The sequence below is a fragment of the Mustelus asterias genome, chromosome 1, assembly GCF_964213995.1.
Source record: "Mustelus asterias chromosome 1, sMusAst1.hap1.1, whole genome shotgun sequence".
Taxonomy (NCBI): domain Eukaryota; kingdom Metazoa; phylum Chordata; class Chondrichthyes; order Carcharhiniformes; family Triakidae; genus Mustelus; species Mustelus asterias.
Genome location: NC_135801.1, coordinates 39,981,673 through 40,008,068, shown reverse-complemented (window position 1 = coordinate 40,008,068; position 26,396 = coordinate 39,981,673). Strand labels below are relative to the sequence as shown.

Genomic DNA, 26,396 nt, shown 5'->3' with positions numbered 1-26,396 from the left:
CTGTGGGGGAGCACTTCAGCAGTCACGGGCATTCAGCCTCGGATCTTCAGGTAAGCGTTCTCCAAGGCGGCCTTCACGACACACGACAGCGCAGAGTCGCTGAGCAGAAACTGATAGCCAAGTTCCGCACACATGAGGATGGCCTAAACCGGGATGTTGGATTTATGTCACATTATCAGTAACCCCCCACAGCTTGCCTCCTGGACTTGCAGGCTGTCCTGTCTGGAGACAATACACATCTCTTTCACCTGTGCTTAATGCTCCCTCCACCCACATTGTCTGTATCTTTAAGATCTGGCTGGTTGTAGGGCTTCTCATTCTAATCAGTATTCTGCAACTTGATTTTTGTGTCTCTGTGCCCTGTTTGCGAGCACATTTCCACTCCATCTGACGAAGGAGCAGCACTCCGAAAGCTTATGGTATTTGCTACCAAATAAACCTGTTGGACTTTAACCTGGTGTTGTTAAAACTCTTACTGTCTTTCTGTCCCCACAGGAGAAGAATGCCCCTAACACTCGGGAGAAGGCGAAGACAGGGGGTGGTGACCCTGACCTCTGGATCCTCACCCCTTTTGAGGAACGAGCCCTGGAGCTCTCCAGAGAGGAGGACATCCGATCTGTCAGCGACAGCATAGTCGGGCTGGAGTCGAGAAGTGAGCACCTGTCAATCATGCACTCAGTTTGAGTAGATTAATAGGGGTCATAAGTTTAAGATGCGAAGGGCAAGATTTAAAGGTGATGTACAACACATATTTATTTACACAGAGGGTGGTGGGTGTCTGGAACCCGCTGCCATGGGAGGTCGTAGAAGCAGGTACGATAGTGATTTTTAAGGGCGTCCTGAAGGCATATGGTCCCTGGAAGTGTAGGGGGTTACAATTCAGATGGACAGCAGATTTGGAGGGCCGAAGGGCATTGAAAAATGTCAATCAACTTTCTGGCATCCCAGATTCCTCTCTCTCCCTTGTACTTAACATTGTGTCCTGTGTTGCAGGAGAGATCCGGGCACAGCAGGGCCATCTAGAATCGAGGCCCCTACTGCAGCTCTTGCCTATCCTGAGACTGACAGCTCTGAAGACTCCTCAAAGGAAGTGGATGAAGGGACCTCCGAGGGTGGCACCTTTTTGATGCCAGCTTCCCAGATAGTCTCACATCAGTGGGTCCAGTTAGTGGTGAGGCTTTTGAGTCATTCTCTGGTGAGCACGACACACCTGATGATGTACATCGGGTGGAGGAGGGAACGTCCAAGGTCTCTGGCATGCGGGGACCTGCCAGAGGCGAGGACACAGCTGGCCCCAAGCTACATGTTGGGCCTCTGAAATCACTTCTCTCTCAGCTGCTGGAGATGCAACAACAGAGCCAGGGAATGCAGGAGGGGCTGACGGCCACACTGGACTGACTGTGAGGCTGTTGGGAGGAGCCCCAAAGCTTTCAGGCGGACCAGCTATTGCCTGCCTTGTGTGGTTACCAGGCCAACACTGCAAGGGTGGTGTCTGGTGGAAAGCCTGGGGTAATGAATCCTCACCATGAGTGGCAGGCTCCAAGCGATGGCTGAGTCACAGCAGGCCACAGTGGAGTCCCAGAGAGCTGTGGCTGAGTCACAACGAGCCACAGCTGAGGAACTCAACAGACTTCTCGAGGTTCTGTGACCCATGGCTGAGAGGCTTGAGAGCTTGCATGAGACAGCAGTGAGACACAGCATGTGCTGCTGCCATTGACAGGTGGCCCCTGACTCAGGTGGCCATCGCAGAAGGTGCGACTGCCATGGGTGGAACGCGGGTGGTCCTCCAGGACTGGCAGGATCAGGCAACGCCGGAGCTTCTGGAGCTCACTACAGAAGCACCATCGTTCCAAGGAGTGACCCAGGAGCCCACAGGAACCCCAAGGGAGGAGGAAGGGCTTGAGCCCATGCCGGGGCCTTCCAGCTAGGAGACTGTGGCTGTTGCTACACCTTCTGACTCCGCCCTTTCTGACACTGGGGCATCTCAGGATGAAGAGGGTGTCATGGATACGTCTCAGAACCTCAAGGTATCACAGGCCTCGGTTGAGGTAGGCAGCTGGCCCCCTCCGCCTCTGATGTACATTCTGGGAAGACACCAAGACGTAATGGTGGGCCACGTAAGGTTAGAAAGTTGCAGTTGCATCAAGATGACATGGGTGGAGGGCTGCACTAGTTAGATAGATTTTTAAGCAGCTTAACATTTTCAGTTCACACATTTTTATGTTAGCACTTATAATTTAGACACTTTAATGTAAGCAATAAATGTTTTTTCACCACCCACTTGTGACTAATTTGTGTTAGATTTGCCTTGAATAGGAATGCTGTTACCCTGACAGTCGCCAGAGGGATTACTTCATGTTGATGTCAATTGAGGAGGCCCCTCAACACTTTGTCACTGAGAAAATGAACCCACGAGCGATTTTGTTTCTTCCCCCCCCCCACTCCCTCCCCCACCCCACCCACCCCGGGGCCCTGTATGAGGGCTTACAGATCCCTTGCCCATTACACAGACGTGGGCCCAGGTGCCAGCGTGCATGCGGAGCTCAGACAAGTTTGCACCAGGCCATCATCATAATGGTGCTTTGCAAGTCGTCATCACCCTCCTGCCTGCCAAAGAAACTCGCTAACATAGCGTACCCAGGCCCACCACTCTGGTGTTACATTGTTGCAGGAGATATTAGGACTTTGGCGGGGGGCGGGTGTTGGAACCCACGTGCAGAAACACAGATCACGCTAATCGCCTCACGCTCGACTCTGCCAAATTTTCACGCCTGAAAACGAAAATACTGCCCACAATTCTTTGTATACCGAGTCGTCCACCTCAAATGTCATCTCTGTTTTTGTTGAGTCATGACGCTTCTGTGTGTTCTGTTTTGCCTTTTGCCTTGCAAAATTCAAAATACAAGATCCAACCTTGTTCTAATATATCTGCCTGTTAGTAACTTGGCAGGCCTAACAACTGTGGTGACATGAGGTGTTGTTCTATAGGTGATCAGGAAGCAGGCCAGATTGGTTTTTAGAGAGGCTGATGACTGTTTCTTTATGGCGGCTTTGATTTTAATGTTTGAATGGCGCTCTCAGCCAATCCATTTAAAGCAAGGTGATAGGGTGCGGTTCCAATATGTTGAATGTCTTTGGTTCTCAAGAAATGCTGGAATTCTTCACTCATCATGGAATACTAGCACCTGGGTTGCGAATATCTGTCGCAATTTCTTGACTGTTGCTGATGAGGTCATGGATTTTATTACATGCATGTCCAACCATTTGGAGTGTGCATCTATTCTGAGCAAGAACATAGCGCCCCATGAATGGCTCTGCAAAATTGACATGTATTCGCACCCATGGTCGGGTTGGCCACTTCCAAGGGTGCGGTGTGGCTGCAGATGGAAATTTTTGCTGTACTGACATTGGTCACATTGTTTGACCAAATTCTCAGTGTCAGTATCTATCGCAGACCACCACATGCAATTGTATGCAAGCATCTTCATCGTTGTCATCTCAGGATGGGCACACTGTAACTCTTGTCACAGCAGCTTTCTAGCGGAAGTAGGAAAGACCACTATAGTAATACGTGATTCTCACAATTTAACTTGTCTTTTCTCATCTGCAAGGGCCTAAATTGTTCAGACTTGTCATCATAATGCCAACTATGAGATAATGCCATCATAATGCCTAACGTGGGATAATATGGGATCTTTCTGGATGCAAAACTTGACCTGTCACGCTGACACGGGCAATATATTGAGAAAATTTAGGACAAGAACAATTTCCTGTGGTACCAGGCAGTATACTTTTGGGTAGGGGAAGGCTGTTTAAAGCATCACACTTGAAATGTATGTGCCTGGCCTATATTGAAAAGTATATTCATGGGCTGCTAGCAATATATCCCAGTTTTGAACCCTTGCTGAAACTGTGGGAGGAATGGCCTTATTCTTCATAATTAGGCCCAGTAGGGGCTTGTGGTCAGTGATTACTATGAAATGCAGAATGGCTAAACATGCTGTTCAGTATCCATCAGAGTTTTTAAGGCCTTTCTGAACCATGGTTCTTTCTGAACCATCTTCCATCTTATTTGACAAAACTGCTAAGGAGACATGTCACAGGTAGGAATGATCTCTTTTGAGGAGTTAAAATGAATTAATAAAGTGAATGACTACAATGCCAGTTTAATCTGTTCAGAGGCCTTTACTGATGCTCTTTCCAATGCCACCTTTGGTGCTTCTTGAGCAGTGTGTAGGGTTACCAACACTAGAAAGATAAGGAATAAATCTCCCATAGTAGTTTACCATGCCGAGAATGATTTTAATTCTGATACATTTCTGAGGGCCTGTGCTTCCTTCATTGCTTTTATCTTTTCCTCCATAGAGTGCAGCCTTGTGGCGTCTATTTTGAATTCTAAATACCTTACTTCATGAGCCTGGAACGTACATTTCTCCCTTTTTAGCCTCACCTTGGCCTTCTTAAATCTCTTTAAAACTTGTTCAGGATTTACCAGATGCTCCTCTTCAGATGCTTGTGTAATTAGTACCTCATCTAAATAGACAACCACCTTCGGTAGGTTCTGTAGTAATCTTTCCATCGTGTGCTGGAAAATTGCACACACTGATGGGACTCCGAAGCCTAAGATACTGGTATAAGCCTTTGAGAGTATTTATTGGAACAAATTCTCTCGATGCCTCATTGTTGGTATGCATAGCTCATATCAAATTTAAGCCTCTTAATAATTTGGCATACAAATCTTTAATTCTTGATATTAGGTATCGAAATAATTTTGCTGCTTGGTTGATTTGCAGTTTCCACATATCCTAATGGTTCTATCTGGCTTAACCACTGCCATAATGGGGCCGCCCACTCCGAAAACTGTATAGGCTTGATGATGCTGTATACGTCAGAATTGTTTTCAGGGTTATTCTCTGAGTTGGAATCTTTTTTTTTGCGGGCTTCTGGAAGGTTTTGTTTAGTCTTGCCTTTGCTTCTAATGTGCCCCTCCTATTGCAGGCATAATATGTAACTTCCCTGAATTTACATCTCTCCTGGGGGTAATCTCTCCCACACCAGTAGCATTCTTCATAACTTCTGGTCTGCAGACCAAATTCTTCATACCTCTGAACTCTCTTTAGCTCCTAGGCAGTTTGCTCATTACTTTCTGCGCTCTCCTCCCTGACGCCTTGACTACCAGTAGCTTCCTGCCAAACTTGGTGAACCTTGCCTGCTTGTAGTTTTGCAGCTCCATCATTCCCCTTTCAGCACTTTCTATAGCCTGTGTGACCTCGAATGTCACCTTAAAAATAATCTCTCCCTCTGCTAATAATTTATTTTGTATAGACATGTTGTTAACACCACAGATTAGCCTGTTTCTCAACATGTCATTGAGTGAAGACTCGAAATTGTCTGTTCAGCCATTTGTTTTAGGCGTGCCACAAGCACTGCTGTCAACTCCCCCGAGGCTCATTTTGTTGAATTTAGTTTGTATCGCTGCTTTTTCACTGAGGGCTTCAGGTGATAGATAATGTCCCTTGACTAATTCCACAAAGTGTTAGGGTCGAATTCATTTCTACAGAAGTAGGAAGACACGCCAATTGACCCTCGTCATCACATGTAGTATCTTGCAAAGATGGGCAAATAGGTAAACAAATGAACGGTTTATTAAGAAAGTAACTACACCTGCTCCACGCCTTCAGATTCTTAACTGCCAAGGGAAACACGCGCTCCTCCCCAATTGGCCTTATGGTTGTGAGCCTTGAGAATTATCCCTTAAAGGCTAATGCTACCACAAAGCTCATGCAACAAAATTAAGTGGGATACAGAACTTTATAGGCATTTTGAAATGTCCTGGTAGAGCTCTGCCAAACAGTCTAGCAGGAGTTCCAAGAAACTTTGTGTATTGTATGATATGAAGAGAAGGCTTGTTACTGTTGGCATTCAAGGTAGGGTTTCCCTGGAGCCTGAATAGCCTGACGTGATTCTCACCTCAATGAAGCTGCTGTCCAAGAGAAACCACGTTCCAGAAGAATTTCTCTTGGGATAATGTGGGGGTTTGGGATTGGGGGAAAGGGGAGGGCAGGAATTCTCTGTTGCCAATAGAGGGATCTGTAGAAAACCAGCTGATTGTCAATCTCACGAAAAACTACAGCCACACATTGAATCCCACTAGTGCTCAACTAGGCTCTCAGGAGATTCTACTCATTGGCGTCCTCGCAGACTGAATTGCTTCAGCCAGGTCTTGAGAGCCCCGTGAATGTGTCCTGCTCAAAGCATCTATTACTGTTGACTGCAATCATTCACCTCGAACTTTGGAAGCCTGAGATGACTTTTGTCAGCAATGATTGTACAGGGACCAGATTGCAGCAGCCTTTCTCTGTCAATAGCAAAGACTACTAGACTCTTCCTTCAGTTCCTTTGTGTAGATAGTGGATTATAAACAGGCTTAAGGAATAAGGCTTAGTGGTACTCTCTGGATAACCAGCCACATTTGTCACGACTCCTTACAACCCACTCTCAGAACCTCAGAGGTACTACTGGCCAATCTAGCCCACCACACTGCTTCACTGAGACATTAATGTGGGAGGAAATAAGTCTTTATTAGATGAATCATTGATCTCTAAGGACGTGGGTCTTAGGGGTGAAAGAGGAAAAGAGTGTCACTTCCTATGGAGGATGATAAAGCCACTGTGCTGGGCTGAAGAGCCAAATTATCCAGATCTCTGGAGTCTTCAAGAGAAGTATGGTTAGGAAGCTTTGACCTAATCTGGAAGCAGGTGGTGGCTTCCATGTGTATGCTAGATGGTATTCAATGTGAGTTTGATCTGAGTAGGATAAATTAGAAAATTATCTTTGTGTTAGCGATTAGGAACCAAGGAGGAATGAAGACATTTGAGACACACACCACGAAAAGCTAATGAACCAAAATGAAAAGGCTCAGGAAGCTGGAATTGAGAAGTGGGAAAGCTCCGTTTCAAGTACTGAACCAACTCCCACACATTCCAACCAATCTCAGAATCCCCTCTCCCTGAGTCTCAATCTTTTGACCTACCCACCTTTCCAAATTGAAATCTCATTAACTCCCCTCCCCAAGTGTCAGTCTCACCAAGCTCCCCTCCCTGACTGCCAATCCCACCAACCTAGTCCTGAGACCCAATCTCCTGATCCTCACTCCCACCCTGAGAATCAATCCCATGAACCTAATGTCCCAAAATCAAAATCTGATCCTGCTCTCTCCCTGAGCCATAACCACCTATCCCTTCCAGGCCCAAGTGCTAGGCTGAAATTTACCAGCATGCTGCAGGTCCTGTTGCTGGGACCAAATGCAGGTCCAGAGCCTGGATGTACAAACAGTGGAACCATAGAGGAGATTTTACTGGCAACTGCAATTTCAGAGGCTGCTGCTGGGGCTCCCATCCAAATAAAGATAGTGACCTTCCTCTCCAAGCTGCCAGCCAAGTCAGAGGGCTGGTGGCTTGGAAATGCCACTGATAGACATGACCGCTGCAGAGATTGTAGGGAGAGGAAGCATTACATTGAGCGCCCTTAAAGGATTCAGAAGAATGTTTTTCATGTCCCAAGGCCAATATTGCAGGCCCTGTGGATTAGAAGGGTTAACCCTCCAGTGGCAGCTTTGAAGCTACAGGGTTGGCCATTATCTTGGGGATGGGGAGGGCCCCTCTTTGGGCTATTGAACATCCAGAAATGAAGGCCCATGCCCCGTCCCCCCACACCTCTAAGAAGCAGCTGGGACGCTACCTCAATGAAACTGTTGGCCTCTTCAAATGCAGGTGAAACAACATTCTGTCACTGGTTGAAATGCTGGCTGAATCATAAAGTTAATAGACCAATTAATTGGATTCATTAGCCACCTGGTTCTCTGGTTCATGGTGGGTTCCTGCTTCTGAGTATATCCCATAGTGGCAGGAAAATGTTGACCTCCCTCCCACAGCATTCTGCCATGCCATTTTGCCATGCTTCCCACCTCCCACCATCTCCAATGAGGTGCTGAAATCTCGGCCCTAAACTCCCAAGGCCAATCTCACCAATATCCTATCCTCACATTCCAATCTCCCAACCCCCCTCCCCATATCCCAAACACCCCTCTCCAAGTCCCAATCTCATCAAACCCACCATTATCTCCTTCCGAATCCAAAACTCACTCTTCACTCTTGCCCAATCCTCCAACCTCCTTATTCCTGAATCTCAGTCTTCCAACTTGTGATCCCTTTGCTGTTGAATCTCCCAATTACCCCCACAGTTCCAATCTTCCAACTCCACCACCACCCCCCCCCCCCCCCCCCCACCTCATTGTGCTAATCTCACCAACATCCCATTGTGCTAATCTCACCAACATCCATCTCTCCCACCTTCCCAGAATCCCAAATTCCCCACTCTACCTCTGGAGTCTCAATTTCCTGAACCCATCCACCTCACCCACCTAAGCCACAATCCCCATGCTTTTGTTATTGTTGTTTGAGGGAGGAATGTTGTCGAGGATGCTGGGACAATTCCATACTCCTGTTTGAATAATGCCTTGGAATCTTTTAGGTTCACCTCAACACCAAGCCCTTGATTTAAGAACTCACTCTGAAGATAGTACTCATCAATGCAGCGTACAATACTGCACTAAAATGTCAGCTCAGATTGTATGCTTCAATCCACAGTGGGACTTTGAAACTTGCACTTATACAGGGTAATGTATTTCAAAGTTTAGAAGCAAGTTAATAATTAATCTTAACACTTTTTGTTCCAACTTTCAGACATCAACATATAAAAATAATCAAGAAATATGTAGTTCGCTATTGCAAAATGAAATAAATATCCTTTTCAGGAAGTTGAAGCACTTATCACTACTCAATTGTTTACAACAAGCAAAGGTGACTAACCTTGACCAAGATATATTTTGGGCTCAGAAGTTCAAAGTACTTGCTAGAAAGGCTTCCACACACCACTCTAGTTGGTCAACCAAGGTAACATTCTGGGGAGTAGATGAGTTCAGGATGGTTCGGATCCAAGCTAACTACACCACTCCAAAAGGAGTAGAAATTGATCAAGGTTCCCTTTCAGGATGCACTTTTTCAAGTTGTACTTGAAACATATAAGATCCTGAGTTTCCCCTAGTGGAGGAGACTCAAACTGGAGAACACCATTTAAAAAGATTTTTTTTTTTCTCTTGGAGGATTTTAAATCTTCGGAGAATCTGGAGTCAGCAGGAAACCTGCTGTGACCTCTCAGGCCAGGCTGCAGACCCTGATCAGGTTCCCACCCATGGTGGGTGGAAACTGATGCATATTCAAATCCACACGTTTCAATATAATTAACAGGCTTGCAGCCCGAGTCAAATAGCTCATGCTTTTCACCTGCCTCCCCAGTGGATCTGCACCTTTGGTGTACAGGTCCTCAAAAATTAGGACCTGATGTGTTGGACCCCGAGAGCCAAGGTAGCACCACCAACCGCTCAGCGATGCGAGGCATCCTCCTCCTCACATCACCCAGGCATGAGGTTTATCTGACCCAAACCCCCACTCAGGCAGTATCCCTTCAAGATCCCCTAATCAGACCCCTTCCCCCTCTCACCATCCCCATAGCCCCTTCCCCCTCAGACCCCTACACCGGCCCCTTTAGGTCTTGCACTATGGCAGTGCCAACAGTGCACTTCCCCCCCCTGTGCTCTAACACTGATGCCCTGACCTGGTGCCTTGGGCCCCGAGGAGGCTTGACGTGGTAGGTCCTGTGGTCATTTGTCCCTCTGCTGCTGCCAAGCTGTGGAGGAAGGGTTCCTCAAGGATCCTGGGGATTGGAGGTTTCAGGTTGGAGGCAAGGGATTGACCTTGCCACTCTCTGCAAGGATGGGGGTGTTGTGGCTGGACTGCCCCGTTAGCCCTGGCAGACCTAAAGGTCACCCTTGGCATGGTCATTTTTAGTAAGAGTTTTAACAACACCAGGTTAAAGTCCAACAGGTTTATTTGGTAGCAAATGCCATTAGCTTTCGGAGCGCTGCTCCTTTGTCAGATGGAGTGGAAATCTGCTCTCAAACAGGGCACAGAGACACAAAATCAAGTTACAGAATACTGATTAGCATGCGAATCTCTACAGCCAACCAGGTCTTAAAGATACAGACAATGTGAGTGGAGGGAGCATTAAGCACAGGTTAAAGAGATGTGTATTGTCTCCAGACAGGACAGCCAGTGAGATTCTGCAAGTCCAGCACTTCAGCGGTCACGGGCATTCAGCCTCTGATCTTCGGGTAAGCGTTCTCCAAGGCGGCCTTCACGACGCACGACAACGCAGTCGCTGAGCAGAAACTGATAGCCAGGTTCTGCACACATGAGGACGGCCTAAACCGGGATCTTTGGTTTATGTCACACTATCAGTAACCCCCACAGCTTGCCTCCTGGACTTGCAGACTCTCACTAGCTGTCCTGTCTGGAGACAATACACATCTCTTTAACCTGTGCTTAATGCTCCCTCCACTCACATTGTCTGTATCTTTAAGACCTGGTTGGCTGTAGAGATTCGCATTCTAATCAGTATTCTGTAACTTGATTTTGTGTCTCTGTGCCCTGTTTGAGAGCAGATTTCCACTCCATCTGACGAAGGAGCAGTGTTCCGAAAGCTAATGGCATTTGCTACCAAATAAACCTGTTGGACTTTAACCTGGTGTTGTTAAAACTCTTACTGTGTTTACCCCAGTCCAACGCCGGCATCTCCACATCATGGTCATTTTTGACAGCCCTGTGATCAATTTCTGCATTCCTCTCTTAACAGTGCAAATTCTGAATTTTAATTGGTGGTTGTACTTCCAGCCATTTAGTCCCTAAGCTCAGAATTCCTATCCTAAACCCCTCTGCCTCTTCACTTCTCTGTTCTATTTTAGGAGATTCTTAAATCTAACTCTTTAAATAAATTTTTAACTGACCATCCCAATATCTCCTTTGGCTCAATATCTGTGTATGAGTATTCTCCTTTGAAGTTTCTTGTGATAATTTCCTGCAGTAAAGACACTATATAGATATATGTTGTCATTGTTGCCATGCTAAGACTATCACAATAATTGTGCTCGGAGCCCAGAAGATGGACACTGTTGTATCTGCCGTTCTATAAAGTTTGCCTATATATTCTCAGGTTGAATATAGATATTTCAGAGGCAAAGAGGAAGTTTGAGAAGAGAGGGGTAACTGATATAAGATTAAATTCAAATTCTCCTATAGGCATATGAATAATAGGATGGGGACATTTAGAGACCAAAATGGAGAATTATGCATGGAGGCTGAGGGCATGGCTAAGGTACTAAATGAGTACTTTTCATTTGTCTTTACCAAGGAGGAAAATGCTGTTAAAGTCACAGTGGAAGAACAGGTAGTTGGGATATTGGATCAGCTAAAAATTGATGAAGGGGTGGTATCAGAAAGGTGGACAAGTGGCAGATGGCATTTATCACAGAATTGTGAAGTGATACATTTTAGTACAAAGAACAAGGAGAAACAATATCAAATATGAACTAAAGAGCCTGAATTTTACTGTTCTGTCCTAAACCCCTCTGCCTCTGTTCTCTTTTTAGGAGATTCTTAAAATCTAACTGTTTTAAACAGTTGAACAATTAAACAATCGGATTGCAACGGGATCTTGATCAATTGGACCAGTGGGCTGACGAATGGCAAATGGTGTTTAATTTAGATAAATGGGAGGTGATGCATTTTGGTAGATAGAACCAGGACAGGACTTACTCAGTTAATGGTAGGGTGTTGAGGAGAGTTATAGAACAAAGAGATCGAGGGGTACATGTTCATAGTTCCTTGAAAGTGGAGTCACAGGTGGACAGAGTGGTGAAGAAGGCATTCAGCATGCTTGGTTTCATTGGTCAGAACATTGAATACGGGAGTTGGGATGTTTTTTTGAAGTTGTGCAAGACATTGGTACGGCCACACTTGGGATACTGTGTGCAATTCTGGTCACCCTATTATAGAAAGGATATTATTAAACTAGAAAGAGTGCAGAAAAGATTTACTGGGATGCTACCGAGACTTGATGGTTTGAGTTATAAGAAGAGGCTGGATAGACTGGGACTTTTTTCTCTGGAGCGGAGAAGGCTGAGGGGTGATCTTATAGACGTCTATAAAATAATGAGGGGCATAGATCAGCTAGATAGTCAATATCTTTTCCCAAAGGTAGGGGAGTCTAAAACTAGAGGGCATAGGTTTAAGGTGAGAGGGGAGAGATACAAAAGTGTCCAGAGGGGCAATTTTTTCACACACACAAAAGTGGTGAGTGTCTGGAACAAGCTGCCAGAGATAGTAGTAGAGGCGGGTACAATTTTATCTTTTAAAAAGCATTTAGATAGTTACATTGGTATGATGGATATAGAGGGATATGGGCCAAATGCGGGCAATTGGGATTCGTTTAGGGGCTTTAAAAAAAAAAAGGGCGGCATGGACAAGTTGGGCCGAAGGGCCTGTTTCCATGCTGTTAACCTCTGTGACTCTATGCCTCTCCTTTCCTTTTCTATGAACGGTATGCTTTGTCTGTATAGTGCGCAAGAAACAATACTTTTCACTGTATACTAATACATTTGGCAATAATAAATCAAATCAAATCAACCCGAGCTTCTCGTTTTTTTAAACAACCCCAGCTCCACAATTGGTCTGCAGAGAATAGTTGCTCACATCCACCACACCCGTGATGTCTGCAGCACATGCGAGAGCTTTTCTTCTAAGTCTTACCTGACATTTTTCTTAATTTCTTTTCTTCCTGGGTGGGTGGCTAGCAGGCACTGTTTAAAGTCCTTGACGGCAGATTTTGCATTGTGCTACTGAGGTGTATTCACTACAGACTGCTTCTTCACTCTGGCATTTTCTCCGCACTAGCGACCTGGGATGTCACTTCTGGTGATAACGTGCATAATATATAATATATATATATTTTATATATTTATAGCAACTAAGATTCAATATAAATACATACCACAGTGAAATGAAGTAGTGAAATTGTGCACGATTTTGGGTCTCCTTATCTGAGGAAGGATGTTCTTGCTGTAGAGGGAGTGCAAGAAGATTTACCAGATGAATTCCTGGGATGACGCGACTGATGAGGAGAGATTGAGTCGTTTAGGATTGTGTTTACTGGAGTTCAGAAGAATGAGGGGGATATCTCATAGAAACCTATAAAATTCTAACAGGACTAGACAGGGTAGATGTAAGAAGGTTGTTCCCGATTGGTGGGGGTGTCTAGAACCAAGGGTCACATTCTGAGGATAGAGGGTAGACTGTTTAGGACAGAGATGAGGAGAAATTTCTTCACCCAGAGAGTGCTCAGCCTGTGGAATTTGTTATTGCAGAAAGTAGTTGAGGCCAAAGCATTGTATGTTTTCAAGAAACAGTTCGATATAGTACTTGGGGCAAAGGGGATCAAAGGATATGGGGAAAGGCTATTGAGTTGGATAGCAGCCATGATCATAATGAATGGCGGAGCAGGCTTGAAGGGCCTAACATTCTCCTCCTGCTGCTATTTCCTATGTTTCTATGAAACAGCACCTGCAGCTTAAAAATGGGACCATCCTTTTTTTCAGTTTCAGCAGACCTCCTCCAAAGCTAGCGGGCCCGAAGATTTCAGTCCCGGGCTTGCTAATGATATTTAAAATAGATGGACATGGTGATTTGAATAAGTTATTCAGCTCCGCGCCGATTTCTGGTGCGGAGCGGACAGCACGGGAAATCCGGCTCCCAGAGACGCACGGAGGCCATAGCATCCAGCTGGGAGCCCGCAAAACGACCTCCACTCAAGTCTCCTGGTCCGCTGCGTTGCTTTTGTAGTGCAGTGGGATGGGAGGATCTCCCCCATTGTATCCAATTCTGGGCACCATAATTTAGGGAGGATGTGAAGATTTTAAAGAAGATGTAGAAAAGATTTATAAGAAAGTGTCCAGATAAGGGTCTCCAATTATATGGACAGAGTGGAGAAGCTTCTTCGAGAAGAAAAGGTTGAGAGGAGATTTAGTTGAGATGAAGGATCTGGCCAGAGAGCAGATAGGGAGAAACTATTTACACTGGCAGAAGGGTTGAGTTCACAGATTTTAAGAGATTTTCAAAAGGATCAAAGGGAACATCTTTTATAGGCAGCAAGTGGTTGGGATCTGGCATGTGTTGCTGAAAGAGTGTTGAAGGCAGTTTTAATGATGGCTTTCAAAGAGGAATTGGATAATCTTCTGAAGATAAATCATCTGCAGGCCAATGGGAAAGGATGGACATAGCTAAATTGTGTTTCCAGAGACATGGCACAGGTTTAGTGGGCTAAATGACCCCCTTCTATGCTGCAGCCTTTTTACAGAATAAAATCCGAAGTTGCTTCACAGGAGTGATTATCACACATTTAATTGACACAGAGCCACATAGGGAGATGGTAGGACAGATGTCCAAACTCTTGCACAAATGGTTGGTTTTAAAGAGCCCTTTAAAAGGGACTGAATGTTTTAGTCAGGGAATTTGAGAGGGAATGAGAGAACTGAATGCATCGTAGTTAATGTTGGAGCAGTTAAAATGTCAGAATTGCAAGAACACAGAGATATTGAAGGATTGTTAGGTTGGAGGAGTCTACTGAGATGAGGATTGACACCATTGAGGGATTTGGTAACAATTGCAAGAATGTTAAAGTTGAACTCTTGCCAGACCAGGATCCAATATATTAGAACAAGCACAGATGTGATGTGTAACTGGGATATTGTGAGGTAGGATACAGGATGCAGAGCTTTAGGCGAGCTCAAATTATGTGGGATCAAAGTGAGAGCCTGGCCAGGAGGTTATTGGAGGATAACAGCTAAAGGGTAACAGAGGCGTGAACAAGGAGCAGCAGCAGATGAACTGATGTGGGGTGGTGTTGATTGACATTCTGGAGGTGGAAATAAACAGTCTTGGTGATAGAGCGGACATGTGAATGCTTATCCCGGTATCACTTAGGGCACAAACAGTCTGGGTCAGCTGAGGCAGTTGTCAGAAAGAGGGATGAAGCTAGTGTGTAGGTATTGAAAACAAGTTTTGGTCTTAGTATTTAACTGGATTTCTGCGCATCTTGTACGGGATCAGGCAAGCATTGTGTCAAGTCAGAGATGATGAAACTGTCAGGAGTAGTATGTGTAAGAATTGGGTGTCATCAGCATACATATAGATGCCATGTTTCTAAGCAATGTCCTTGAGGAGCAGAATGTAAATGAGAAATAGGGAGGGACCAGGGCTCCTGGGATGACTCTAAAGGTAACAGTCCTGCGATTATTGAAAACGATTCTCTGGCTATGACAGGATAGATAAAAAATAGAACCATGTGAGGACAGTCCTTTCCAGCTGGAAAATGGGCTGCAGACATGTAAAGAAGGCTGAGGAGGGATTTTGCCATGATTACAGTAACATAGAATGTCATCTGTTACATTAAAAAGTACTGTTTCATTATTGTGCTGTGCTTGACATGTGATTGCCATGATTCAGAATCAAGCTGCAGAAAAGATGAGCACAGATTTATGATGAAAAGGCACATTCAAGAACTTTGTAGAATGTTAATTTATTTCAACAAAACTGCTTCCTCATAAATTAAAAAAGAGGGAAATATTTCTGAACTTTAGCCAACCTAGCGATGATGCAATCAAAATAAACATTCTAGAAAATTGTTGGCTGAGCATTGTCTTCAGAATTCTCATGGTGAATGTTGTATTATCTCTTTCTAGACTAATATAAATGAAATCTGAAGGCAGGTATAGAGGTTGAATGCTGATCTTTAATGGAAGCTTCTTCTTACTGCTGCTACATGTGCTGCTCACTGTACAGACCAACTAAGGTGGCTGCTGCATCACGTACACTGCATAACTTAGTATGATAACATAACCATATATTTAAATGGATCTTTGGCAATCATTTGCTAACGAATATAATTGGCCACCTAAGAAACTCTGTTACTGGTCATGGCTTCTGTGGGTCTTTGCATGGCTGATGAACTTGATCCTAGAGCCACATCATCGATTGCACACTTGGCATGGTGGCAATCCAAGGAAAGGATTTAGATGAGTAGGCTTTATACATTAGCAAGCACACTGTCACAGCAGTGAGAATACACTTTTCCTTTATTTGCGTTAATGATGTAACTAGACATAGCCATGATCATGACCAAAACCCCTGCTATTTCCACTTTTTTTCCCTCGGCAGCCAAGGATCTGAACTATGACTTTGTTACATGTATCCTGCCAGCCATTTATGTATCCTTTATTTATTTTTTAAAATTTCCAGTTTTTCTATCCTTTCCTCCTCTATGGGGACATTAGCAGCATCCTCTTTAATAAAGCCAAGTTCAAAGTACCTAAACCTTAAGTAGTACCTTTGCTTTCTGCCACACAACAGTTTTCCTTTTAGGCCCAAATTGACCCTAAACTTCTCAGTGCTCATTTACTGAGCGATTGGCACAAGAAACAACTGGTATTTGCATAGTTTTATATCAAGGCCAGAAGATTTTCAAAGCCCTTTACAATGCATGAAATACTTCTGCATTTATGTAGATAAATGCAGTGACCAATTAAGACACAAGAAGTTCTCACAGTTGGCAGACTAATGAATAAATGACCAGATTTTCTGTTTTGATGTTTTGTTGAGGGATGAGTGTTGACTCGAGACATTGAAATAACTCCTTGCTGTTCTTTGAATAATGCATTGGGGTATGAAATGTCTGTAATGCAGCAATCAGTTCTGCACTCAAGTGTTAACTTATATCTGTGCCGAAATACATTTGTACGGCTTTGAACTTCGTACTTTATTCAAACCAATGCAATTCAAAGTTGAAAGCTGGTTAATAATTAGCCTTTATGCCTTTTTGCACAAGCACTTCAAAAGTTCAGGACATAAAAGTTAATTAAGAAATAGGTATAATGTTATAGCAGAGTTCTTATCAAAATGTAGTTGATTATTGCTTGTTGATTATAGCATGCAGAGACAGCTAATCTTGTCAAAGATATATAGTTTATATTCAGAAGTTCAAGGTATTTGGTAGAAAACTTTCCACACACCACTCTTAATTGGCCAACCAAAGTCCCAACAGAAAGGGCAAATAACATAAACTAATAAACAGGGGGAAGGGCTCAGTCAGAAATAATGAAAAATTGCTGGTTTAACAGAAATATATATACCGCAGGTGAAGGGAATACTAAATAATGAAGATAATTGGAGCAGGAGTGTTAAGTAAGGGAAGTGTTAAGTTAGATGAAATGAAGATAGCACTCAGAGCAGAATGAGAAGCTAGGATCTCTTGCCCAAAATACATGACTTATATACTAAACATTAAGGATAATAAATAAATTGAGTGAATTAGGACTCAAAAATAGAGATGACAAAATGATCATTACAAAGGCATGGTGCAAGTGATCTTATATTCAGTGGGCAGGTCAAGGCATTTCATGCAGACTCGATGGGCCAGAGGGCCTCTTCTGCACTGCATTATTCTGTGAATCTGAAATATTTCAGGTTGAAAGATCTTTAGGGATCTGAGTGTCTTTGGGATATGAGCATCATTGGCAACATTTGTTGCTCATCCCTAATTATCCTGGAGAAGATGGTGGTGAGCTGCCTTCTTGAACCATCGCAGTCCCTCTGGTGTAGGTACTCCCAGTGTACTGTTAGGAAGGGAGTTCCAGGATTTTGGCACAGTGAAAGTGAAGGAATATAGATCCAAGTCAGGATGGTGTGTGCCTTGGAGGGGGAGCTTTAAAGTGGTGATAGTGTGTCCCAAGAAAGGGCCCCATAGCCCAGGATAGTAGTCCTCCCACACTCCCTATATCCCTCCCAGACTTGTTTTTGCTGAACAGCATTACTCTGGAACATCAAAATGGTGCTGCGACACCTGTATTTCTGAATCGAGTTCAACATCTCTCCCTCACTGTCTGTGTGCCTTCGATTTACTTTGAGCCTCATGATGAGAAGGTAGAACTACCTCCTGTTATACTCCCTCCTCCTCCTCCATTAGTAATGGATCCTATGACACCCAGCTCTAACACACCCCATCTAGAGCCTGTCTGCATGGTCACCTACCAAGGCAAACCCATGCCACTCCCATGATAGTATCACATACTGTCCTACACATCACCCACAGTAAGGAATTCTCCCAATGTCCCAAGCCAACAACCGTAAGACAGCCCTGCACGCCAAGCTGTGATTTTTTTCCTGTGGAGCACACAGCCTTTGCCCCTCCCTGCAGCTGGAGAACACCACGCTTCCAATGATTGCTGCATGCCCACTACACTTCTGCACTGTCTTCTATCTCTGACTTCAGACTGAGGTCCATTTGCCCCTGAAGTGCCTGTCATCTGTGACTGCTTTCAATTCCACAACAGAAATCTCTGCATTCTGAGAGTCCCGTCTTCTAGGCCCTGAACATAAACTTAAACCTTCATATAGTTCCCCATTATAATGAGGACTAAGGACAGCAGTGACCCTCCCACAACCTTCCCAACTTCTGAGTCTTTGAGTGAATCATTCCTAATGTGGCACACTAACAACCCTTCCCTTGCAAATGCATCCACTTCCAGTAAAAGGTGACTTTCGCCCTTTGCCTGTTAGCATTTAATGAACACTTGTTGGGCTCCAGCTTCCCACCCCCTGGTCTTCTCTTTGACTTCCATCTGTCCCCTTGCCCTTCCCCCACTACTGCTCTTGCACAACTTTCCTTCCCCATTGCCCTCCTTTCTTTGTCAGTTCCACCTTCAGCTTGCACCCCATCCCAGTCGAACTTTAAGTCGGCCAAAATGAGGCTGCACGAGTCCCATGATGTCTGCTGGGACACAATGGTGTCCCGGCAGACACCAGGCATTCCCCAGCCCTGAGCAGTACTGGTCAGTGTTTGAAAGTGGAGGCTGCATGAGTCTGGTAGCAGAGTGGTGTGCTTGTTGACAGTGTCGGCATAGAGCAGGAGGGGACTAACCGTTCAGCCCCAGCAAAGTGGGGTTGAACACAACAAGAGCAGCACAGCACTATGGCAGGTAGGCTAGTTGCACCCACCTCAAAGTCACGAGCAAACTGAGGTCTGACTTGTGCATACCATTCATTTTCAAACAAGTTTGAGGCCAACATAATTTCCTGCTGGCATGACGCAAGATTGGAAGGCATGAGGAGATTCCGGCACACAACTGTTTTATTGAGCATTCATGAAATGTAAATTAATGCAAGTTGCATTCATGACACCAGGCAGTGGGAAAACCAATTTGCCATGAGCCTGCCATTGGGAGAATTGCAAATGGCAGCTAGTTCCTGACTTTTCTCTTGCTACTAGATTCTCCACTTCTGCCCACCATAAACCTGCTGCAGGCAAGATGGGAAAATTCCACCCTAAGATTATTTTGAAAGGAATAAGGGAGATACTGGTAACACCAAACTTATCAAATTAGTTATCAGGAAAAAATTCCAGATGAACTTTGGGAAATGTTCACAAAAGAATATAGCTTAATACAGAACCTGTATAAAGAACAATTGGAATTCTATAGAGGTAATGGGAACTTCAGAGGGACTCGTTACCACCAGTGGCTCTTATATTGGACCAGGATCCGAGGGGCAGGAAGTCCTTGCCAATTTTATTGAGCTCCAAAGAACTCACATGGAGACGAGTCACAAGGAAAATATGGTTTATTGAGTGAACTGTTCTTCTCGCACTCCAGCCCTCAACTACCTGTAGGGGCAGATTCCCAGGGCAGGCCACCCTCGCCTTGGGTCACTTGACCTGTTCTCTTAAAGGGGCTATGCCCCACATAACAATTGGTGTACCGGTAAAAGTGTTCTGGAAGGGGGCTGGAGTAGGACTGGGACAAGGAATGTTCCACATACCCCATAAAGAGAAAGACATAACTAGGACCCATGCAAGTACCCATAGCCACACCTTTTATTTGGAGGAAGTGAGAAAACAAGTTCAGCCAGACGGAGGATGGGGATTGTTCAAGCTTCTGTTTGAGGAAGAAGCAGAGAGCTGTCAGACCATTCTAGTGAGGAATGAAGGTATGGAGGGATTGGATGTCAATGGTGAAGAGGAAGTGGTTTGGGCCAGAGAACTGGAAGTTGTTGATGTGATGTAGGGTATCAGAAGAATTATGGATGTAGGTGGGAAGGGACTAGACAAAAGAGAGAGGATGGAGTCAAGGTAGGAAGAATGCTATTGAGCTTTGTTAAAGACCAATTAACTACAATTTTTGTTGCCCACTCCATTATTCAGTAGTCAGAAGGGAAAAGGTTTGGGAGCAGTTTACACCATGTATGAATAGGTGACACAAGGATGGATTAATCGACAAACGAGACCATTGCTGAATGTAGCCGCAGAGTCTACAGGTGAAGGTGGCAGCCTTTGGATGTTATTAGACCTTCTTTATTCAGTGTTTTTAGGTTGTCATGACTAATAAGAGGGTGAGCGGGCAGGGGGTCTTTAAATTGGTCATCGTGACCCAACTTCAAGTTGATGGCATAATCCTTCTCTTGTCTGAAGTCCAGGCCCAGAGGTCCGATTGGGCGCAGAGCAAACCCAACCTATGCAAATTGGCCGCTTTCCCTCCTCATGGCTGCTAATTGGCCTTCCGACACTTGATTTTCTGTGTTCAGACAGTGGAAGTGGGAGGGAGCACACCTCCCATTCTGCCCTCCTTCACACCACTGAAAACTGTAAAATCTAGCCCCTGAGTTAAGTACTGGAGCTCACTAAATTTGACACAGGCAAGAAAGTAGGATTAGATAAAAATAATGGGAATGAAGACTGACACATTTTTGGTTCCTAATGGCTTCCATCCCGGGTTTTGAAGTAAGTAGGTGAGGAAATTGCAGATGCTTTAGCAATCTTCGAATACTCTCTTGATTCTGGAATTGCCCTTTTAGATTGGAAAATTACAAATATAACTCTACATTTAAAGAAGGTGAGAGAGAGAGAAAAACCAGAAAGTTATAGAACTAATGTTCTAACATTTGTTGTGGGAAAACTATTGAAATCTATTATTAAGAACAGAAGGATTGAGCACTTAAAAAAAAACTTGAGCTGATTGGAAAGAGCCAACATGGATTTGTAAAGGATAGGTTATCTCTAATGAACCTAATTTAACTTTTGTGAGTAACTAAAGTCAGGGAAATGTAGTTTATATGGACTTCTAGGTTTGCAAGTAGGTGCAACATAAGAGACGTTGCACTAAATATTCATGGAAGCGGGAATCTCCCTTCGAGAAGGTTATTCAGACCAAATAAATGTGCCGGCCAAAATGTCAGTACGAACTCCAGCCCCCCAAAAGCACCTTGAAGTAACAAGGAGATAGGTGCTTTTTGACATGGCAGCTGCAACTGCTTGTATAGTTTCTTTGCTGTATCCAAATTGGCTGCCACATTTCCCTACAATTGTAGGAAAAAGTACTTCATTGATCATAAAACTCTTCAGGACATCTTATGGTCTTGAAAGGCACTGTATAAATCCAAGTTATCTCCTTCTTTCATATGTGGGGCACTCAAGAGAATGGCCTGATTGATGCCAGTCCCTCTTTCTTCATGAAGTTCTGTCCACCTCCAGTGGAGCTATCCAAGGCATTAACTGTTAAAATATAAAGTGGAATTTTCCAGGAAATTGACAAAGTCCCATAGTGGGTAGGCAATGCAGCATTGAACCTACTGACAGCAATTGCAGCTTTCCCCTTTGTATGGTGCAGCATCTAAAAACAAAAATTGAAATTACGATTTCCACGACTCACCACTGGTGGGGTGGCCGATTTGCCTCTGATTCATTTGTCCTGCCAGCGACTTAGCGGAGGATCAGGGTGCCATGTTTAAAGGTTGCCCCAGCATAAGGTGAGCAAACCAATTCAACCTGGAACCCCTCTGGCACTCCCTGGTATTGTCCCCTGCACTGCCCAGGAATGACTCTCTCCCGCTGAGTGTTGCACTCACCTGAGCTCCCCTGGGAAGTTTGCTCACCTCTTCGGAGATCAGTTGTGATTCTGCCATTATGCTGTTGTGGATGGATTTTCTGACGGGTAAGGAGGAGCTTGATAATGATATGGTAATCTATTATAGTGAAGTTCCCAATGATGACCATCAGGAAACACGCCAAGTCACTGATGTAGGGAGGGGACAATCGCATCATGTGTTTATGTTGATCTAAAATGTGACTTTGCAGTTCTCGTAATATTTTCCGCTCCCGTCACCAAATCCACTGAAAATGAATGGAGCAAGAAAATCCCAGTCCTATTGTTATTCAGGGAGCACTCATAGAATTAGTAGAATGTAGTCTGAAACTTCTAAATTACCTGGGAGAAAGGATTTGGAGGGATTTTTAATTCTTGCAAATCAGTAGGAATGGATGTGGAACAGCGTAATTTCTCTCTTTGATTCTGCTGATGGGTGATTGTAAGAATCTTTTCCCCATGGCAGAGGTGTCTAAGACCAGAGGGCATAGATTTAAAGTGACGCTAAGTGGTTTAGAGGGGATCTGAGGAAATGCTTTCTCACCTAGAGGGTGGTGGTGAAAATATGGAACCCACTGTTTGAGAGATGGTGGAGGCAGATAATCTTGTACCATTTAGGAAGCATCTGGATGAACACTTAAATTGCCAAGGCATTGTATGCTATGGACCAAGTGCTGGTAAATGGGACTAGTATTGATTGGTATTTTATGATCAGCATAGAGATGGTGGACCGAATGGCCTGTTTCTTTGCTGTATGACTCAATGAGGGGAATTTTCCCATCCCACCTGCCACGGGAATCGTTGGGGGAGGGGATGGGGGGAGGGAGGGGGGGCGGGTGGAGGAGACCATGCAAAGTTGACCTCGGGTGGGATATTCTGGTTTTGGGGCGAGCGTGACCGGAAAATTCCGCCCTCTGACTCACTGTGACTCTGGTACAAAATGACTCTATTCGAGCTATTTTCCAGGACAGAAAACAATGGCAGTGTTTCTAAATTACACTCCTGGCTGAAAAGATGCATGAAGTGTAAGAGCTGAAAGCAGACCCCTCAAATATATAATATTTCTGTAGTTGAGAGATTGTGTATTTGTGAGAAAGGATCTGAAAATGGAACGAAGATAACAACTTGAGAGAGTTGGCCCTTTGTAATTAACTGTATGCAATACTTAATTTTTCTTATCTCCTTTCTGAGCAGGGAAATGAATGGCAAACTTCTGTACAACTTTACAAACTTGGATAATTTAATTCACCTTCTATGGCGGAATGGGCTGAAACCAGGTAGGTCAGAATTTAAAAAAACAAAATGTATTGGAGTAGAATTTCTTGGGGGAATCTTCTAACCACTTTGCATAATATAGATAATTAATTATAAGTTTAAAAAATTCTACAATGAAACAGCAGAAAGGAGCATTGAATTAATTTGGGACTTCATATTCCACTGAAGAGGGTCTTAAATTAAGTATTAAAATTTGGCTCGCATAGCATCTTATGTTTCAGGTCTTCCCAATCCACTTCGCACACAATTAATTACTTCTGAATTGCAGCCATTATTATGTAAGCAAATCTACGTGGAGCAACCTCTGCGCTCTCGAAGATCAGTAATCAAAGCTTCCTCCACTTTCCTTCCAGATTGGCTGCTGACTCATAAACAAACCCCTTGCCACTTTCTTACATGATTGTGTTGATATCCTGGCATTAATTGAAACTTAGAGAAGCTGTATTTTCCACCAACTATCCTATCCAACTACTTTAGTAGCAGCATTGGCCCATAGCTCCAAGTCACATCTTGATTACTCCAACATTTGTAGAAGTAAGTCATGCTTAATGAACCTGCATGCATTTTTTGAAGAAATTACTAAAGTTATGGGCAGGGGAATGTCTATGGATGTTATTTAAACCAATGCATTTGAAAAAGCCCCTCATAAGGGACTGTTAACTAACGTTGAAGCACCTTGAGTGCTCACTATAACTCTGCAATTTATTTGATTTTCAAGTACTCAACTTCCTTTTGAAAAGTTGCAATTGAACCTGCTTCTACAACTTTTTCAGGCAGTGGGTTTCAGATCGTAAAAGCTTTCTCCTCATCCTCTCCCTGGTTCTTGTGCCAGTTACCATAAATATGTATTATTTTGGTTACTTATCTTCTTTCTGTAGGGAAAGAGTTTCTTCCTGTCTACTCCAACATAGACCCTCATAATTTCTTTTAGCAATTTAGGAACAGAGCAGGGAAGTTAAGGGGAGACTTACTCGAGATGCTCTAAATGATGGGAGTTTGTGTGGTACTCTTTTGAGTGAAATGAGAGTGTTTGGCATGCATTTTGGTGTAATTGATAACTCTTCAAACTGTTCCGCAAATTAGCACCAACTTCTCACAATGTATTGTAGATGCAAGTCATTTATCCATCATCCGAACCGTGGATTTGGACATATTTCTACTGTTTCCACATCAACAAGATTTCATGCAATGCTGAAAATTTCACATCTATGCTGTATAATTTTTAATTAAACAATTCCATTTACTTTTATGTTGAATGATGCATTATGCTGTAGCCTTAATCAGGACAGTACACCTGTATTCGATAATTCCACAGTTAATTCATTGCATTAATCGTCAAGTCTGTTTGATTAATTATTTTGTGAAGAAATAAATTTCCTCTGTATTTTACAGGATTTGAGCTTATGGGAAATCCATCAGGCTACTTTACCAATTTTGAAGAGAAAGTACAGGTGTTTGAGTGGAAAAAATTGGTCACCCTTTTGGCAAGAAGGTATATAGGTAAATGCGTAGAAAAAAGTTTATAATATTTTAGCCATATTATTTCAGAGTTTCAACTCCAAATTATTTCATAATAAATTATAATGATTATGCCTTGCAGTTGTCTTAGCAAAATAATGGGGTGAATTTTCTGGTCCTATCTGCCGCAGGAATTGTTGCGGACAGGATGGAAAATTTGGCAGACCATTTAAAGGTCTATTGACTTTGGGCAGGAATTTCCGGTCTTTGGGCAGGATTTTCCAGTCACTCCCACCCCATGTGTCAAAAACTGAATAAAACAATCTTATGAAATGTTCTCACAAGCTGCATGTATAAAATTCATGCATTGTTAATGTTGTAATGCTGTCCAGTCTATTGACATCAATTTATTATCAGATGTTTTGTTACCCTCACTTGTTCAGAGATGGCATTGCAGCTGGTCTCAAGCCTGTTACAGCAACATAGATAAAAGATATTCTGTTATGGGCTTTTTAGCCCTGTTCCACCAGTTTCCATGCAGATATAGGGCAGAGGAGGCCAGAAATTTATTGAAACATTCTCTGTCACATCCATACCTCTCTTTTCCTCCCTCCCTCCCTTTTCAGAACAAAAATGTCAGGCCAGCTTCCAGTTAATAGAGAGCAAGGATTGCAGGATGGAGGGGTAACTGACTATAGTATTATGATGAGCTTGTGGGTGAGTGGGAAAGTGGTGGTGTATCCTCCCCACCCATAAACGACCCCACCTGCCCCATTTTACATGCCCTCCCTTCCCGAAAACATACCTGGCAGGGCCGTGTAAAATGCAGCTCAAAGTCATTGTAGTTTTACAAATGGGAAATCTTTTTTGACCAATTTATTAGGATTTTTTGAAGATGTAAGATGCTAGATAAAGGGGAACCAATAGAAATAATTTACTTGGATTTCCAAAATGCATTTGACAAAGTGCCAGACAAAAAGATTAATGTGCAAGATAAGACCTCATGAAGTTGGAGTAATATATTAGCATGGATGGAGAATTAGATAACAAGCAGGAAATAGACAACATGAATAAGTGGCATATTCAAGTTGCCAAACTGGAACAATTGGAGTAGCGCAAATATCAATGCTGCAGCAGTCAATCTGTATTACAATCTCTGTTACAACTATATTAATGATTTAGACAAAGGAACTGAGCATTTTGGTCTGAATCTTCCAAGCAGTGCCAGGTTGGGGGATTTGGATGCATTATGTGGTAGGTGAATGAGATGGGTAGGTCGGTGTGATGACTTTAGCAAGCCAACCTCATTAGCCTGGCTGGAGTATAAACTACCCGATGAGTCCTAATTGATGGTTAAATCAGGGAGCCTCATGCTCCCTATTTAAAGCAGTTGTGTCAGACTCCCAGCCTGCATTCAGCAGGAAACTGGAGAGCTGGCTGTGTACAGATGTTTGGTGTAAATAAAGTAACTTGGTGACGGGACTTTTGCCTCCGTGGAGTTATTACAGTGGTGATGAGGAAAAAGGAGTGACCTGAAGGAACTTGCTGAACCACCGCATATATTGAGGGTAAGCCATTGTTAAGAAAACATGTCTGTTTGGGAAATTGGACTCTTTTGACCCCGCGGTGGAGGACTGGGCCCAATATGTGGAAAGGATGAAGTATTTCTTCAGGGCAAACGACATAACCTCAGATGAGAAGCAAAGGATTATCCTGCTGACTGCGTGTGGACCAGCAGCTTTTG

At 43.8% G+C, this 26,396-nt stretch overlaps 1 protein-coding gene across 3 annotated transcripts in view; it reads left to right on the top strand.

The window, feature by feature from the left end:
* Positions 1-26,396, top strand: part of idua (alpha-L-iduronidase) — a 231,361-nt gene that overhangs the window by 98,103 nt on the left and 106,862 nt on the right. For all 3 annotated transcript variants that reach the window (XM_078211751.1, XM_078211758.1, XM_078211767.1), the window contains exons 3-4: positions 23,114-23,196; positions 24,587-24,694. In XM_078211751.1, the coding sequence (XP_078067877.1) occupies positions 23,114-23,196; positions 24,587-24,694 (191 nt within the window). The remainder of the gene's footprint in view (positions 1-23,113; positions 23,197-24,586; positions 24,695-26,396) is intronic.